At 43.1% G+C, this 18,995-nt stretch overlaps 1 protein-coding gene and 1 pseudogene across 1 annotated transcript in view; one reads left to right on the top strand and one right to left on the bottom strand.

Moving 5' to 3' along the window:
• The window catches only part of Dpp6 (dipeptidyl peptidase like 6), a 927,623-nt gene extending 913,218 nt beyond the window's left edge, over positions 1-14,405 (bottom strand). The window contains exon 1 of the mRNA XM_021163977.1: positions 13,645-14,405. Within this exon, the coding sequence (XP_021019636.1) occupies positions 13,645-13,704 (60 nt within the window). The 5' untranslated portion in view covers positions 13,705-14,405. The remainder of the gene's footprint in view (positions 1-13,644) is intronic.
• On the top strand, positions 1,887-3,486 carry LOC110294073 (annotated as a pseudogene).
• Positions 14,406-18,995: the final 4,590 nt, after the last annotated feature.

The raw sequence follows: 18,995 nt of genomic DNA, 5'->3' as shown, positions 1-18,995 counted from the left end.
GAATTTTTTGTTGAGTTATTTTATAACCCAAATAGTTAATAGATTTATTCTCCTCTCTTTAGTTTTTTGGGAGCAATCTGTAACCAATAGCTTGACAGACTTCATTATATTTCTTTAAACATTTCCTCTACAGTAGCTGCATCAGAATCAGCCAACAAAATATCATCCATGAAATGATACTGTATTGAGAAAATTGTGTAAGAATTATTTCTAGTGGTTGTTGCACAAAATATTGGCATAGAGTTGGACGGTTTAACATTTTTTTGTGGAAGAACTTTCCATTGATATCATTTTACAGGTTGAACATTATTATAAATAAGTATGATGAAAGCAAACCTTTCCCTATCCAGCTCTTGCAATGGTATAGTAAAAAAAAATCTTTTAAATAAATTATTATCATAGGACATGCCTTAAGTAATACAGAAAGTAAAGGAATTCCAGGCTATAAGGGATACATTGGTTGAATTACTTTATTCACACTTTTAAATCTGTTAACATCCTCCATCTCTCTGGTTTCTTTCTTTGTTTTTATAACAAATTTGGGAGGTTTGATAGGCATATAGACTCTCCTATATTTTGAATTTCTAGCTGTTCCTGTACCAGCTGTTCAAGTGCCTGTAATTTTGCCTTAGTTAAGGGCCATTACTCTACCACACAGACTTGTCTGTCAACCACTTTAAGGGTAGTGCTTTGATACTTCATCAATTCCCCCCACTCCATCCCCCACTTATAAATTTGAAAACTCAATACCTGTAATGTCCTGTGTTTGGATAATTGACACAGCCTGGGGTCATTTTTGATGACATATATCAATACATACCCCTAAGAGCACCCACCATTTCACCCCTAATTCCTTCATGGGCTGTCTTTCAGGAATATTAATCTGAGTACTCCACTGTTGTAAAAGATCCCTTCCCCATAAATTTATGGTATGTCATCCACATAAGGCCTTAACTTTTCTGTTTGGCATTTTGGTTCCACATATTTAACCCATCACATACTTTGTTTTATCTGAGATAACTTTTCAATTCCTAGAAACTAAGTATAAACCTTTAAAATAGCCATTCCAAGTTCCAAGATTTTTGTGAAATGATAGTTATATCAGCTCCTGTATCCATTAACCCTTCTACTTCAATCTTATTTGCTAGGAAATTTAATTTTGGCCTCTGATTATTAACAACACTTTTCCAGAGCACACATTTCCCAGTATTTCCAAACCATTCTGCTCTTTCTATGGGAGTAGCTTTGCCCTCAATATAAGGAAATAATAGCACCTGTCAGGAAATTTAATTTCTTCTTGCTGTTTCTTCTTTTGCCAGACCAATTAACACACTGTGACCAACAACAACCAACCAACCCACCACGACTCTTAGGGACCTAGTACTTTTATACCCTCTGAAAAGTCCCCAGAATATCCAATGTAACACATTAGCGGAAACTATCAGGCACTGGCAAAATCACGGCCCTGCTAGTACATGAGGCAAATCATAGCCAGCTTCTGTGGACAATCTGAAGCAGTCCCATATTCCACACCTGGGATTGAAATAAAAACATATTCTTGTAATATTTCTGGACATATTCTTGTAATATTTCTGTGTTTTTGAAAATAAACCAAAGTCTAAAATTGTCACTATAGGGATATGTCAGAGATTTCCATGTACTCCTCAGCAAAGATGTGTGGATAGACAGCAAGCAGAAAAATGTTCAATGCAATTAGTAACTGGTAAAATACACATCTCAGCTATACCAAGACAACATTATCCACTTGCTGAGATGCTTACCAGCAAAAAAAAAAAAGTCATTCAGAGACTTGGCAAAGATTTGGAGATACTGAAAGCCTGTTTTACATGTATAGAAAGTGAAATTCTAAAACCACTGCAGGAAACATGGAGCAGGAGAAACAGCTCAGTCAGCAAAGTAGCCACTGCACAAGCATGAGAACCTTAATTCAAGGCCAATAAGCCACATAAACAGCTTGGACTTTGTAATATGCTTATAATGCCAGCATTGAGGGGGTTGAGATAAACATGTATATGTGTCTCCTGGTAAGCCTATGTGGTAAATTCCATGTCAGAAAAAAATGTGAGATATATCTTTCCCTCTCCCTCTCTGTCTCAAAAATCAAGGTACATGGCTCCTTAGAAATGACACTCAAGATTTGATCTCTGGTTTTCGAATGCACACACACACACACACACACACACACACACACACAATCACATACCAACCATATGGTACAGATACTCTTCTCTACATGAGATGACAGATACTTCCAAAAATACTTGTGCACAAAGGCTTATAACACCTTGTTGGTAATATTCCCAAATCTGAAGTTTCCAAATGTCTATCATGATAAGAAAACACAGAAATAGTATCTACTCACAGTCCCACATTACTCTGCAACAAATAATTTATGTGGCAGTGCTAGGATTCAAATATAGAACCTGGCCATATTGTCCCTTGGTAAACTCCAGAGGCTTAAGGACCCACTGGTGTTATTACTGAGAATATTTCACTACAGAATCTTCTTTGATCCCTACGTTCAGATCTCAATTACTAATGGCCATCAATGTGCCTAGACACTTTGCAGGCTGGAAGACTAGCAACATTAAATCTTGATAGAACCTCAAGGCCTAGCTGTATGGCATCCACCCTCAGAAGTAAGTACTCTGAGATGTGACAAGTAACAAACAGGGAACCCAGTTCAGCTAACAAGGTCTTATCTGTTGCCTTCCATTTTCTCTGCTGTTAGTCTCTTTCAGTAACAATCCTGAGGTGGACAATCCAGGTGCTTTAGAATGGCCCAATATTCTATCAGATTTTTAATATAATATTTTATTGATTATTTGGATATTTCACATAATGTACCCTGATCATCCTTACTCCCCTGTCCTCCCAGGTGTGACCCTACAATTATAGCCTCCCCCCAAAAAGAAAAGATTAAAAAAGAAAGAAGGAAGGAAGGAAGGCAGGATAATTTGCAAGGTCACCTCTCTGTACCCCCTCCTCCCAGTGACTGCACCAACCCACTACCAGAGCCAATATGATGGCTTTGGGACCAAGTGCACCTTTATTACCATCAAGCCAGATGGCATGCAACACAACCTGGTGGGAATTGGAGCACAAGGGGTTCTGCCTGGTGACCATGAAGATCCTTGGGGGTTCTAAAAACCACGTGAAGCAGCACTGACCTGAAAGACTGTCCTTTCTTCCTGGGGCTGATGATGTACATGAACTCAGGGCCCATGGTGACCATGATCTAGGAGGGACTCAAAGTGATGAAGACAGAGAGTAATGCTGGGAGAGTCCAATCCAGGTGATTCTAAGCCAGGCACAATTCAAGTGGATTTCTGCACTCAAGTGGGAAGGAACATCATTCATACCAGTGATTCAGGACAAAGTACTGAGAAAGAGAACCATCTATGGTTTAAGTCTGAAGATCTGATTTACTACAACTATTGTGCCCATGAAGAGACTTATGAGTAGAGGTGGATAAGCCAGAGGTCTTTTCAACATTACTGATGGATCCCTAGATGCAGGTCTTTATTCTAATGAGTAGATGGATCATATTTTCTAAAACAATAACAATAAAGACTTTGGAACAGGAAAAAAAAAGAACTTTTAAGGTCTGGGAATATAGCACCATTGGTAGTGTTTGCCAACATGCATGGAACTCTTGGTTTGGTCTACAGAATTACATAGCTAAGTGAGGGGTGCACATGTACAATACCAGCACTCTGGAGGTGGAGGCAGGAGAATCTGAAGTTCAAAGGCCATCTTTAGCTCCATAGAGAGTTTGAGGCCCATGTGAGATATGGGAGACTATTTCAAAATAAGTAAATATAAGTAAATAGATACCCTGAAGAACATGGATATATTTGGCTTTTGCACACTTAGCCTGGTGCAATTTTATATTTGTCAGTTATGTATCTATGCCTTATGGTTTCTTAATATTCTTTTTGGAATCTTCATAAGAAAGAACAACATGGAGAGAGCACACATCATATGATCATTGCAATATAAAAACAGCACAAATATTCAAAACCCTAACACATCCAGCAGAGGATGAGCAAGGAGTTTAAATTATTTCACCTCTGTTGAGAAAACAGTTTGCAAGACCATGTGCAAAGACAGTGTCAGCTTTGGAGATTCCATAAAATCCCACCATGTTTTCTTTAAGCAGTACGAAGTATGAGAGAATTAAAATATGATGCTTATTGGTATTCAGTGATGAGGTCCTGGACCACTACAGACGTAATACTCTTCAGATGTTCACAAATCACCTACAGGTATATAAGGCTGTATAATATTTGTCTGCCTTCGCCGGGCGTGGTGGTGCATACCTTTAATCCGAGCACTCGAGAGGCAGTGGCAGGCAGATTTCTGAGTTCGAGGCCAGCCTGGTCTACAAAGTGAGTTCCAGGACAGCCAGGGCTATACAGAGAAACCCTGTCTCGAAAAACCAAAAACAAACAAACAAAAAATATTTGTCTGCCTTCAAATAATCTCTAGATTTCTTAAATCACATAGCAATAGTATTGCAAATAGTTGTGCTAATATATTGTGTAGGGGATAACAAGAAAAATATTCTGTCCACAAGCCATATCATTGAAAGAAAGTTTCCCAAATATTCTCAGGTCTTATCTGGTTGAGTCATACTTGGAAGCCTTTAGAAAGGGCGCAGCCATGTCGCACACTCAAGATTCAGCTTTTGACCGGAAAAAAAAGAAGGTCCAATAAATAAAACTAGGAAAACAATTTCTACTCATTTACTGCTCTGTATTCCTGGAAATTTAACTTATGCATGAGCTTATATTCATTTTATGCATTTAACTCAGAAAATAGGGACAATTAAAATTTTAAAAATCAATAAAATGTAAAACCAAAATAACATAAATAGATTTTCACTGATATACTGGAAGTCATTAAGGCAATTTATCTTGTATGGACCACAGTGAACTTTCTAAAATCCTTCAGGGTGATTTAGTTCCTGGTTAGTAAAAAGAATTTACATTTTTTATTTATATGGTGCCCTTTCCTGTTTCTTTCTGAAATTATCAAATAAGTAGACTTCCTGTTTAATATAATGAAGGGTGATGTGGAAAATACACAATGAATGTGCCACCCACTCCCTAGTACTCGGCAGTAGAGAGGTGTTTTTATGCTATTCAACAGGATGTACTGTGCCTGCACCAATGCTGGATGTGACCCTTGTCTTTGTATGCTCCAACAGGGCAGATAAACCATGGAACAATGTGGTGGGGCACAACTTGGTGAGAATGGAGTGGGGAGCGGGCTTTCTCATTAATCAGCTACCTTATCTTGAATTTCAAGCTATGAGGGGATTGGAGGAAATGACCTTCCAGATTAGACCCTGTCTTTAAAAATGCTACATGTTAGGTGTGAGAGATTTGCAAGACAACAACCCTCATGCTTTGCTTTGCTTTGCTTTGCTTTGCTTTGCTTTGCTTTGCTTTGCTTTGCTTTGCTTTGCTTTGCTTTGCTTTGCTTTGCTTTGCTTTGTTTTGTTTTTCTGGGTGATCTGACAGGAGTTGGCCTTTCTTTAAGTACTTTAAGGATAGTGTCCTACTACCTTCATCTCTCTCTCTCTCTCTCTCTCTCTCTCTCTCTCTCTCTCTCTCTCTCTCTCTCCTTCTTTCTTTCCCTCCCTTCCTCCCCCCTAAGGCAGGAAACCATTTTTTCTTGTTCCATAGAGAGTGGCACCATTAGGAGCTGAATCTTGTTGGAGTAGGCATAGTCTTGTTGGAGGATGTATATCACTAGGGTAGGTTTAGAGGTTTCAGAAGCTCAAGCCAGACATAGTATCTCAGTCTTTCTTCTTGTTTCGTGAGGACCAGGATGTAGAACTCTCAGCTATTTTCCAGCACCTTGTTTGCCTGCATGCTGCTACACTTTCAGATCGTGACAATAATGTACTAGACCTCTGAACCTGTAAGCCAGTGCCAGTGAAATGTTGCTGTGGTCATCGTTATCTCTTCACAGGATTAGAACACCAACTAACACAGACCCTCATTGATTATCAGCCATTTCTCCCAATCAGTTCTACCTGAATTACACTGGTCTTGGTGTCTCAGAGATGGGTAGAGTATATGGGCTGGAGAAGACAGGGGAAGGGTGCTCCATCTACACAGACACAAGAGAGGAGTCACTGGTCATGGTGGCTGCAGCCTTTCCAGTGCAGCTCTTTCCAGGTCACCCCGACTCCTGTCAGTCACTCCTTGCCCATGCCCTGTGAGTAAGCCCAGTAAACTCATTGGTACCCCAGGGTGAACTGTGGTGGAATTGTACTTTGTCCTGTGGTTGGGATCTTGGGACCTGGGGATTGATATATTTCTAATCTCCCCCAGGGAGAAAAACCTGCAAGTGACACTCCTTAGATTAATTCTATTTTTTCCTCATTTTGGCTATAACTCTGTTGTTCTGTCTTCACCTTTATTGAATATCCTTTCTAATCTGCTGTTTGGTAATCATTTGTTTCTGGTGCTACTTTAAAATAATTATTAGAATTTCTACTTTGTTCCTTATTCATATTCCCAATTTCCTTCTTGAAGCTACAATGCTTTCATCTGTGTTAAGCATCCTTTCTGTCTTTGAGGAACTACATTACAGTAACCACTACAGACCCTTGTCTGATAGTGCTAACATTCCAATTGTCCCACTTTGGGATCAAGCCATGTCAACTGCAGTTTCTCCTTGATTATCTGTGTTATGTTTCTTTTCTTGTGCTTAAAGTCCAACTTTTCTTGGAAATTGTGAGCATTTGAAAATTCTGGATTCTCTTATGTTTCTCTGAAGATTTATTGGTGGTTTGTTCTTGTGAATAATTTAGTTGAGTGGCAACCCAAACGCAAATTTAGTTTTTTGATCCTTTCTTAGGTCACTGGAATCTTACTGGTGCTTAGGTGGGTGCAGCTGGAGTCTCAGGAGAGATCTAGGCACAGTGCATGAGGTCTTGACTATTTTGGTGTATTCTTAATTATATAAATGCTCTCTCTCTCCTTTCTTTCTTTTTGCAGCTTCTATAGTTGGTGACCCCCCATTTTGCCCAGACACAGAGCTGTTTAAAAGAAAGCAGCTTTCCCTTCTGTGTTTTTGTAGAGATACTGAGTGTGACAGTTAAAACAGATTATCTTATCCACAGCTGGAAATGAAGCTACACCTGTATCCTTCATCAGTAAACTTGATGCCCAGGATTAGCATCATGCACTCTGTGGGGGTCACCCACTCTAGACCTTGAGCTTCAATTATAAATCAGCAATTCACAGTTTATTTCTTCCAACATTTGGCTCAAAGTTCACACTTCTCTGTATCCTGAGATAAATAGGAGATGTTTAGAAACCCAGGCTTTACTCCAATGTGTTTGTCAGTTCCAAACTTCTCCTCAAGAAGAGACTTTGCTTAAATGCTTGCTGCTCTCCTTTTGCTGATCAGAACTGGCTCTCTCTTCTCTTTCCTCTTCTATCAGCTCTCTTCCCACCTCTCCCATAGAGCTTGCCTAGTCTAAAGACTTCCTTTGTTCCCCTCACCTCCCTTGTTAGTAGCAGTGCTTTTTTATTGATTGAGGATTTCATGCATGATATATATGCATTCATCAAATTCAACCCCCATTCCTTCCCTTCTATTTCTTCTACTATATATCACTTTTCACTCCCACTTCATGCTCTTTGCCAAACACTGCCAAGTCCACTTAGTGGTACTTGTTTACATGGGTATTGGGATATATCTACTAGAGCATGGATAGCTTATCCCTGAAGAAAACCAGGGGTCCTTTCTTCAGCATCCAGTAGTCCAATACTTTCTCAGCTAGGAATGGAACCTCACGAGTCCTTCCTCTGAACGTGCTGGGAATTTGTCTGGTTTGCTCTTGTACAGATCTTAGGCATGCTGCCACAGCTGTTGTGATTTTACTGTGCAGCCACCTTGTCATGTTTGGAAATGACACCTGTCTTGATGCTGTCTCTTTCCCAACATCCTTCCTGTTTCCCTTTCTTTTCTTTTATGAACCTTCTGTTGAGTCTGTAGAGCTTTGTCCTCCTGGATTTCTCACTTGGTTTTTAGACATTTAGACACACACTTCATTGGAAAAAAGCATCCTCATCTTCTCTATTACATGAAGGCTCTGCTCTCAATTTCTAGACAGCTAGCTCTTCCTTTCTGGAATGCCCCTTCCCAACTGATTTAATCATCAGTTGAGTCATAAGCCACTTTGGGCCAAGAAGAGCTCAAGTGAGCTCATGGCTCCTCAATGATCTGCTGTGACACACTGTGTCACCTTCCATCCCATCTCCTTCCCCACAATGGCATGAGCATAGCACAGAACTGACTCCCTCTGTGGAGTTTCCATTCCATTCTCCAGTTTGCTCTTTGGTTTTGATTTGCAACCTCGCTACCTGCTCTGATCTTGTTCCCACCTGTGTCTCAATCCTTTGATTCTCTGATCCTGATGGTTGGCATCTGTCACCTTCTGTCATAGCATCTGGAAATTTAACTTATGCATGAGCTTATATTCATTTTATGCATTTAACCCAGAAAATGGGGACAATCAAAAAGAAAGGCCAACCCTTCTCAAATCACCCAGAAAAACAAAACAAAGCAAAGCAAAGCAAAGCAAAGCAAAGCAAAGCAAAGCAAAACAAAGCAAAGCAAAGCAAAGCAAAGCAAAGCAAAGCAAAGCAAAGCAAAGCAAAGCAAAGCAAAGCAAAACATGAGGGTCTGCTTTCCCTAAGTCTCATTTTTGTATGTCTGGGTTATTTTGAAGCAAACTGTGGTTTTGTCATTTCTAAGTACATTTGTAAATACATATGCAGGAATGTTTTGCAATATTGTAACACCAGTTTACCTTGGTTAATAAAATGTGTCCTTCTACCTGAAAATTTCATATGTACATGTACCAAGCACACACAAGAGTGAAAATATTATTCCACAAAATATCATCTGATTGATCCAATATGGTTTCTATTAATACATGTTCCTTTTCACTTAATGTTACATGAAATTGGCGTACTCATAAGTGAAATGGTAGCATCTTCCCTACCTTTGCTCATGGTGAAATAAGTCCTGGAAGAGGAAAGTAAAAAGCTTGGTCACATTTTCAAGTCTCACATCAGAGGTGACAGGGATTGGAGAGAGTGGCAGAGAGAAAACTGTCACTGCAGAAGCCTTCAGAGGGTTGTGCAATGTCTTGAACACCCAGAAGCTGTTGAAGACCCTACAATGAAGCCCCCCTCTCGAAAAAAACCCTCCAGACACAGAGGTTAACTAACCTCAGGATGTGCTGGAATAATTGAGTTTCCAGGAGCAAGCTTTGGAGAGCAAACTCCATGGCTTGCAGGGAGGGAGGACTGATCAATTGGTGCTTTGATGCTAGTGTGAGACTGACAACACAAAGCCATGAGCAAAGTTCCTCCTTTAGAAAAGCTGTCAGGCATATCCAGCTTTTTGACATTGCCAAAGGACATTATCATCTACGTGTTCACACTCAAGAACCATGCAGACTGAGTGCTCCTCTCCTCCATAGATGGATATCACCCCCCTCTCCGTACTCAAGGGTCAGAGAATACCATGGAAGGTAAAGCAGAAGGAATTAAGAACCAGAGTGGGGGAGTGTGGGGGAGAGTGGGGGAGAGTGGGGGAAATGCTGTCCTCTGGATATGACATAGCCTTTGTACTTACAAATTCTTAGCAGCTACATCAAAGCTGCACAAGATAAACCCAGGTAAATTGCAAGCATAGCTGGGGGGGAAGGGATCCTGAGTCAGTCCCTAGCAGAGGAGCCATGCAGTTGATAGCTGCTGTGATGGAGACTAACTTTTCATAAGGGGTGTGGCTTCTAGAAGGTTGCCCATGTCACAGTGTTTGCCTTCACATTTGTGCACAGACAAGCAGCACTGATTGGACCCAGTGGATTAACTAAAAGAAGAGGCCCAACATGAAGTTGAGGGAAAGGGAGTAGAAGGGGAAGGATAGGTATGATCAAAATACATTGTATGCATGTATCATTTTTAAATAATACATTGAACATATTTTCAAAAGAACAGTACAATGATGTTATACATATACCCACTCAGATGATCATAATGTGGGGCTGGAGAGCTAGTTCAGTGGCTTAAGTACTCCACAAGAGCCATGCTTTCTCTGTAGTTCTGAGGAGGGAAGGAAGCCCTGTTTGTCTTAGATTTTCTTTCACCGTCTGTCGGATTCCACTTTTTATGCAACTGTCTTAATTTGGGTTTTTATCGCTGTGTAGAGACACCATGACTATAACAACTCTTATGAAGAAAAACATTCAATTGGGGCTGGCCTACAGGTTCAGAGATTTAGTCCCATTATTGGGAAGCATGGTGACACACAGGCAGACATGGTGCTGGAGAAGGTGTGGAGATCCTGACGCCTGGGCAGCAGGCAGTGAGAGTGACACTGGGCCTGGCTTGAGCATTTGGAACTTCAAGGCAAGCTCCATTGACACACTTCTTCCAACAAGGCTACACTTACTCCAAGGCCACATCTCCTATCATGTGCTATTCCCTATGAGCATGTGGGGACCACTTCCATTCAAACCACCACAAGGAGAGCGTGGTGTAGTCCTCCAGAGCTAAAGCTGCACAGTCTTCAGTTCATGCTTTCCATTGTCTACAAGACTCTATCTGGTTGCCTTCATTCAAGAATAGAGAGATCTTGTAAGTTTCTAGGAGCCATTAACAAGATGGGATTCTGTGGCGTGAATCAGACCATGATTCGTCTGCCCCTGTTAGTCTAGACTCAGCTACTTACACAACAGCCCTAGTTGTTAATGAATACTCACTGGATCCCAGGCACTGCCCAGTACCACAGCTCAGTTCAAGAGTGACTCTATGACCCCCATGGGACATACTTATCTCCCGTCTTATACAGCCTTAGCTTCTGCACTTTACTTTGCTGGAGCAGTGACTCTTGCCTACAGAGGAGTCCCTGCTGGTGGTTTCCTTGTGTATCCTTCCTCAGATCGTTGGTTTTCCCACTTTAGGAGGATACAAAAGGTACAACATTGAGCTTTTGTTTCTTAGTCCTGGTGACTCTGTTTGAGAATAAAGCTACTGACAACTTGTTTCAGCATAACTGAACTCCACCCCTGAGCAGCCACCTACAAGACAAGGTGCCCCTAGGACTGTCTGCACTGAGCTACAGGAAGGCTCAGTAAGGAAAGTATTTGTAAGGCTGAACATCTGCGTGTAAAGCAGACACAGTTTCCTGAGCAGCAATTCTCAACCTGTGGATCGCAAGGCCTTTGGCAAACCTCTAGCTCTAAAAATGTTGACATTGTTCACAACAATAGCAAAATTATATGAAGTAGCAACAAAAGTAATTTTCTCTTTGGGAGGTCACCACAGTAGGGAGAACTGTGTTAAAGAGTTGCAGCATTAGGAAGGTTGAGAATGGCTATCCCTGAGGCTCACCAGCCAGCCATCCTACCCTACTTGGAGAATTCCAGGACAGTGAGTGATCCTATTTCAAAGACTGAACATGGATGATGGCTAAGAAAAAGCATCCAGAGTTGTTCTCTGGCTTCCTCATGCACCAAACTGGCACGTGCCAGTACACATTGGAACACACAGAACAGACCATCTGCACAAGGGAGTTCGTCATGGTCATCTCCCAAGAAGAGCCAGAGCAGCAGGTGCATGGAAGCATCTTCTTCCAAACTTCTATTAACCTGAGTTTATATTATTGAATTTTGTATGTTATTAAGAGACATTGTAACCTAAACCTCTTCTGGTTTGCATTGTGCATTGCTGATGGCCAGGGCCTCTGTTTATTGGTTCTTATTCATAAGGAGCCATCATCTCACTTCTGCCATTGCTATCTTCCTGCAAACATCTTCATGACAAACTTCACCCTAAGGGGGCTCTTCTCTGAGAACAGGAGTTATCATCTTTCTCCTTAGCTAGTATACCTCACCTTGGGCAATGGAGAGACAGCTGCCTCAGATTGCGGATAATCAGAGGTGGACTGAGGGGACTCCAAGAGAAAACACTGAAATTCTTACCTAGTGTTTCAGTCCTTGGACTGCAGCAGGATTTGCATTTGTGACGTGAAGGGTGGATTGGTTATTTACTACTGAGTTAATAGGGTTAATAGACTGAACGTTGGATAGACATACCACCAGTACATGACTTGTGACTAAAGCGTTCTCAATCTAGCACCCACTAAATGCTAGTGTGTAGCCCAACTCTTCCCAGAAGGTTTTATTGCTGTCAATATCCTGCAGTCCAATTCTGCCAAAAAGGCTCTTTGCCACTGGAACCAGAGGCTTTTCTTTCCAAAGAAGTTATTGAATGATATTCTGAACCACACGGAAGTCTCTATGATATAATCACTGATGTGTGAAACTTTATTATTTTTTTAATTTAACATCTTATGTCAGCCATTATGAATTTCATCTGGATATTAAGGCAAATGTGGAACTGGGAAATGAGCGGATCATAGTTCATGAGAATGGGGGGGGGGGCAGTCGCATGACTTGCTGATTAAAATGTTTCACCCACATCTGATTGGGGGTGAGGGATGATGGCTAATACTCATCTGAAATAAAAGTATACTAAGGCCATAGCTCCCTGTTACTCCCTCCATGGTCAGTGTGACAGACCATGGCTTCCCTTAGTGACCAAATGAGCCCAATGTCATTACTGACCCCAACCTCACACCCCCAAAAGCAACTAAAAGATCCCAATGGCAACGTTTTCCTGACATGCCAATGCCACATGAAAGTTTAGACATGACAAGCACAAGATAAAGGCTGAGCGTGCAAACTCAGGCTGGATACCAAATACTCCAAAGCACTTACTTACCTTTAGATTAAAAACTAGCGAAGGCACTTTGGACTATTTGGCAAGTATGCATTGATGTGTGCTATCCTGTGAATCCGAGTGAACAATTTGCTCACAATTGCTCACAGATGATTGAGAAAGAGAACAGGAAGCCTGGGTGTCCACAGGGAAGGGTGATGCTCAAGATGGGTGTGGGGAGAACCTGGACTTGTACAGTTAAGTGTGTGAAGTAAACATTTTTGAGCCTTGTCCTGTGCTGGCTTCTAGAGTCTTTTGCTAGGGTTCCTGCGTGCCCCACTTTCTCTGAACCTCACTAATTTCCTAGGAATAACTGCAGGCACACACACTGATCCATTAAGTTAAATGTAGCACCTGTCTGTGGCACTGACAACACAGGGAAGCCTATTCGGGAGCTCCAGCCTGGAGAAGCTGATTCAGGGGCTCTGCCTCCTGCAGACCTATCCTTCCAGAGAACTCAAAAGAGGCAAACAGCTGCATCCACTAGACTGGGACTAGCAACAGAGCATCTCCAAGCTTATGTACAGTACCCCAGAACAGGCACACACACACACTAAGCCTTCTTAGCCGGCTCTGTTAAACATCTGTGTTAAACCTCTGAGTCTGTTAAACATCACACATCCTTGGAAATCCATGCCATCCATCTACTGTCTACAGTGTGCCACTACTTCATACATCTACAGTGTGCCACTGGAGGACACACTGGTAGGGAGGGATGCATGACAACTCCCAATGCTTGTGAATCTCCCTCTACTCTTTAGACTACCCAACAGTCCCCTCCCCTCCGTCGTGGGTCTCTTACCTTATGGCCTTTCCCTGGAGGACACCTGACGTTGTTGGAGGCTCCGGCTGTTTGATTCATGTCCACAAGAAGTTGGGGGTCCGGATCCTTGCAAACTTCCTGCGCGCGTGGAGGCTGGCAAGACAGATGCGCGCCTCAGGGGAGATTGTCTGGGATCAGTACTACAAGCTTCTTTGAACCCCCTCTCCCAAAGCCCTAAGGTCCGTAACCCAGAGCCCAAAGAGCAGCTGCTCGCACCAGAAAGGGAGCCCCGGCCGGCGCCAGGCGCTCTGAGGGCGCTCTGCCCAGGGCTGCCTCGTTGGGAAACAGTCCAAGTCTCTCCAAACCAGAAGTGGGAGCAGCTCCAAGAGGACTCGAGGAGGACCAAGAAACTGGGTGTGGAGTGCGGGATGTCCTCGCAGCCCTGCCCTGCGCCAAGGGCTGGGAAGCCACCACAGCCGCGCGCGCACACACGCGCCACCCGCCGAAGCCACGCGGCCCGGACCCCAGGGATCGGCGCTGGCCTCCAGCGCCTTCTTTGCAAGGCCCTCCAGACCCACAGCAGCTCCGGCTGCAAGTGCAGTCGGTGCGTATCCCAGCACGCCCCTCAGCCCCTGCTTAATTAAGAAAAAGCAACTCAGAGGGGCCGCGCTCCCCTGCAGTTCCTGCTCCTCTCTCCAGGCGCCAAACCCGGGGATGGTCGGGAGGTGGCATGCGAGGTTCTGCCAGGAGCCACTGCACTGGTGAAGGCGAGAAAGTGGAGGGAGCGGAGGAGGAGCAGGGCTGACACGCAAGGATCCTTGGCAAGGTTCCTAAAAAACACAGCTAAGGGGTGTAGCCTCCTTTTCACCCCGCATGCGTGCGCTCAGGGGCTGGTGGGTTTCCTTTGCCCGCCGTCAGCTTCTATGGGGCAATAACTGAGGAGGGCAGCCAGCTCACTACTACTGTTTTCTGCAAGCTAAGTCTTTGCAGCTCACTACCCCTTCCTCCTCCTGTGAAACCCTGGTTTAATTAGGCAGCGTTTGGACACAGGTGGGAGTAATCCCCGCCCTTGAGAATGCAGGCACACAAACTAAGAAAGCGCAGAGGCTTCTTGAGACTGCAGTGCAACATCTTAGAACCACAGCCTGCAATGTGGGCCAAGCACATTTAGGTACCATATTAATGAGCAAAATGTTCATTTTTTTTTCTAGATATTTTTTTTTCACCCGTGGTTAGTTGGACTTGAATAATTCTGGGTAGAATATCAAGGCACACAATTCAACTTCCATTTAAGAACCCCAAATCCTTAACTGATGATGCAGGAAGAATCTAGTGTGCAGGAAGAACCTGGGCTCAGAAGAGGTTGGGAATACCCTTAGCCTTTAGACACTCTGGTTTGGTATAAGCCTACTCCTTAGGGGGCCCTGCTAAGAGTGAAGGGGGTTAGTTATCTTAACTCTCCAGTTCACCTGATATTAACCCCACTTCCCTTCCAGTTCTCCCTAGAAACCTCTTGCTATGTTCCCCTTCCAAGTTCATGTACTATTTCCATAGCCTGTATATGATGAAGCTGCCTTTGAGTTGACCATACCCCCTGTAACTAATTCCAATCAGCCCTGGTTCACCAAGGTGGGGTAGGGTGCAGACTTTATTTGTTGAAATTATTTTGCTATTTATTTATTATACCCAATTTCAACTTACAACAACCCCCTTTAGTTGTGTTTTCACATTCCCAAGCAGCTCCATCAAGCACTGCAGTGGACAGTTTGGGGGCAGTTAGGGTTAGGGTTAGGGTTAGGGTTAGGGTTAGGGTTAGGGTTAGGGTTAGGGTTAGGGTTAGGGTTAGACTCTGCTTTGCCATTCTCATATAGGGCATCTTAGAGCAATTTTTTCTCTCATTGATTCTTGCATCTCTAAGGTAGGTTTTATAACTGCTGATTTAAAAGAAAGATAGTGAAATCTGGGAACAAGTGATGGAGGTAGAGAAGGCCCCTAGCATGGCAGCAGGGATCTATTAGGGCAGGGACAGGCCCTTGCCAGGGCTGTGTAAGGGGACCTGTGACTTAAAAGATGATGTAGAAGCATATAGAAAGTTAGTATTTTATTCTCCCAGCTATTTGAAGAATTGTAGATGATAATGCCTGGAAAGATTCATAAATTCAAAACTTTCTAAGGAATCATTTTAATTTTAGTAGTCTGTTATCTTTCTGTTCCTACATGAACATAGTTACTAAAGACTGCTGCCTGCTGTACCGGAAAAACCACAAGAACTGTGCCCAGTTACCTGTGAAGAACAGGCTGTGTAAAACCTACAAGAAAATGTGCTTTTGCTTTTAATTTCTGCTCTAAGGAAATCGGATTTGGGACTATTGTTCCAGGATTCATAGAATTTATGCAAATTTAAGAATTTTTGAAGATTATTAATGATCAAAGCCTTGATTATGTAACTTTGGTTAATAAAAGACTGGACTCAGACTCTCAGGTGGGGAGAAGGCAAAAGCATGAGAGTGGAGGAAGCAAAAGAATGAGGAGGAAGAAAGGAGAAGAAGAAAGAATGATGAGAACCTTCAAATTCCACCTCACACCAGTCAGAATGGCTAAGATCAAAAACTCAGGTAACAGCAGATGCTGGCAAGGATGGGGAGAAACAGGAACACTCCTCCATTGCTGGTGGGATTGTAAGCTGGTACAACCACTCTGGAAATCAGTCTGTCGGTTCATCAATACTGGACATAGTATTACCTGAGGACCCAAAAGATACTCCAACATATAACAAGGACACATGCTCCACTATGTTCATAGCAGCCTTATTTATAATAGCCAGAAGCTGGAAAGAACCCTGATATCCCTCAACAGAGGAATGGATACAGAAAATGTGGTACATTTACACAGTGGAGTTCGCAGCTATTAAAAACAATGAATTTATGAAATTCTTAGACAAATGGATAGATCTGGAGGATATCATCCTAAATGAGATAACCCAATCACAAAAGAACACACATGATATGCACTCACTGATAAGTGGATATTAGCCCGGAATCTCAGAATCCTTCTTAGAAGGGGGAACAAAATACCCATGGAAGAAGTTACAGAGACAAAGTTCGGAGCAGAGACTGAAGGAATGACCATCCAGAGACTGCCCCACTTGGGGATCCATCCAATAAACAACCAACAAACCCAGACACTATGGCAGATGCCAACAAGAGCTTGCTGACAGGAGCCTGATATAGCTGTCTCCCGAGAGGCTCTGCCAGTGCCTGGCAAATACAGGATGCTCACAGTCATCCATTAGACAAAGCACAAGGTCCCCAATGAAGGAGCTAGAGAAAGTATCCAAGGAGCTGAAGGGGTCTGAAGCCCCATAGGACGAACATCAATATGAACTAACCAGTACCCCCAGCACTCCTTAGAGCTAAACCACCAATCAAAGAAAACACATGGTAGAACTTGTGATCTAGCTGTATATGTAGCAGAGGATGGCCTAGTTGGTCATCAGTGGGAGGACAGGCCCTAGGTCCTGTGAAGGTTCTATGCCTCAGTATAGGAGAATGCCAGGAGCAGAAATGGGAGTGGGAGGGTTGGGGAGCAGTGGAAGGGGAGGGTATAGGGGATTTTCAGAGGGGAAACTAGGAAAGGGGATGACATTTGAAATGTAAATAAAGAAAATATCTAATAATAATAAAAAAGACTGGATTCAGACTTTCAGTTGGGGAGAAGGCAAAAGCATTAGAGGGGAGAAGGCTAAAGTATGAGGAGGAAGAAAGGAGAAGAAGAAAGAATGATGAGAATCTTCAGATTCCACCACACAACAGTGTCTTAGTCAGGGTTTCTATTCCTGCACAAACATCATAACCAAGAAGCAAGTTGGGGAGAAAAGAGTATATTTGGCTTATACTTCCATATTGCTCTTTATCACTGAAGGAAGTCAGGACTAGAACTCAAGCAGGTCAGGGAGCAGGAGCTGATGCAGAGTCATGGAGGGATGTTCTTTACTGGCTTGCCTCCCCTGGCTTGCTCAGCTTGCTCAGCTTGCTCTCTTATAGAACCAAGACTACCAGCCCAGAGATGGCTCCACCCACAAGGGGACCTCCCCCCTTGATCACTAATTGAGAAAATGCCTTACAGCTGGATCTCCTGGAGGCATTTCTACAATTGAAGCTCCTTTCTCTGTGAAAACTTCAGCCTGTGTTAAGTTGACACCAAACTAGCCAGTACACACCAGTCAGAATGGCTAAGATCAAAAACTCAGGTGCCAGTAGATGTTGGTGAGGATGTGGAGAAAGAAGAACACTCCTCCATTGTTGGTGGGATTGCAAGCTGGTACAACCATTCTGGAAATCAGTTTGGCAGTTCCTCAGATACCACTCCTGGGCATATACCCAAAGGATTTTCCAACATATAGCAAGGACACATGCTCCACCATGTTCATAGAAGCCCTATTTATAGTAGCCAAGAGCTGAAAAGAACCCAGATGCCCCTCAACAGAGGAATGGATACAGAAAATGTGGTACATTTACACAATTGAGTACTACTCAGCAATTAAAAACAATGAATTTATGAAATTCTTAGGTAAACTAGAAAATATCATCCTGAGTGAGGTAACACAACATAAAAGAACACATGGTATGCATTCATTGATAAGTGAATATCAGCCCCAAAGCTCAGAATACCCAAGATAAAATTCACTGACCACATGAAACTCAAGAAGAAGGAAGAACAACATATGGGTGCTTCGGTACTTCTTAGAAAGGGGAACACTCTGGTAGAAGTAGGGGGATGGGGGTGGGATAGGGGGTTTCTGGGACAGGGGAAACTGGGGAAGGGGAATCACATTTGAAATGTAAATAAAGAAAATATCCAATTAAAAAAAAAAAGAAAAAAAGAATCTTCAGGGAACAAAGAGAGTAGCTGAACTTGCATCAACTACTGACTCCAAGTTACTCAGCACCATTCCCATTCCTGCCTTTCCAGGACCCTTCTCATGCCAAGGCTGGACCTCGGCAGGCACTGGCATTGGCACTGGCCAGATCACTCACAGCACATCACCATAGTTTCTGAGTTTCCTTCAGTCCACTCCTTCTGGTCCTCACCTACACCTGTGTACTGACTTGTGGGTTCTCGTGTGAGTATCCACACGTCTCTTCCACCCTCGCACACTCTAGACTACGCACTCAGGTGCTATATGGGGACAGAACCTTGGAAGGATCAGGCAGTCGGAGGGGAGTGGCCCTGAGACTCACCGTGAACTCCAGCCTGGGTCAAGTTGGTCGTCAGAAGCATACTTTAGGTCCAGCTTAAAGATTTGCAAAAGAAGCCGGGCGTGGTGGCGCACGCCTTTAATCCCAGCACTCGGGAGGCAGAGGCAGGCGGATTTCTGAGTTCGAGGCCAG

Source organism: Mus caroli, chromosome 5 (genome assembly GCF_900094665.2).
Source record: "Mus caroli chromosome 5, CAROLI_EIJ_v1.1, whole genome shotgun sequence".
In the NCBI taxonomy this organism is placed as follows: Eukaryota; Metazoa; Chordata; class Mammalia; order Rodentia; family Muridae; genus Mus; species Mus caroli.
This window is presented reverse-complemented; position numbering and strand designations above follow the sequence as displayed.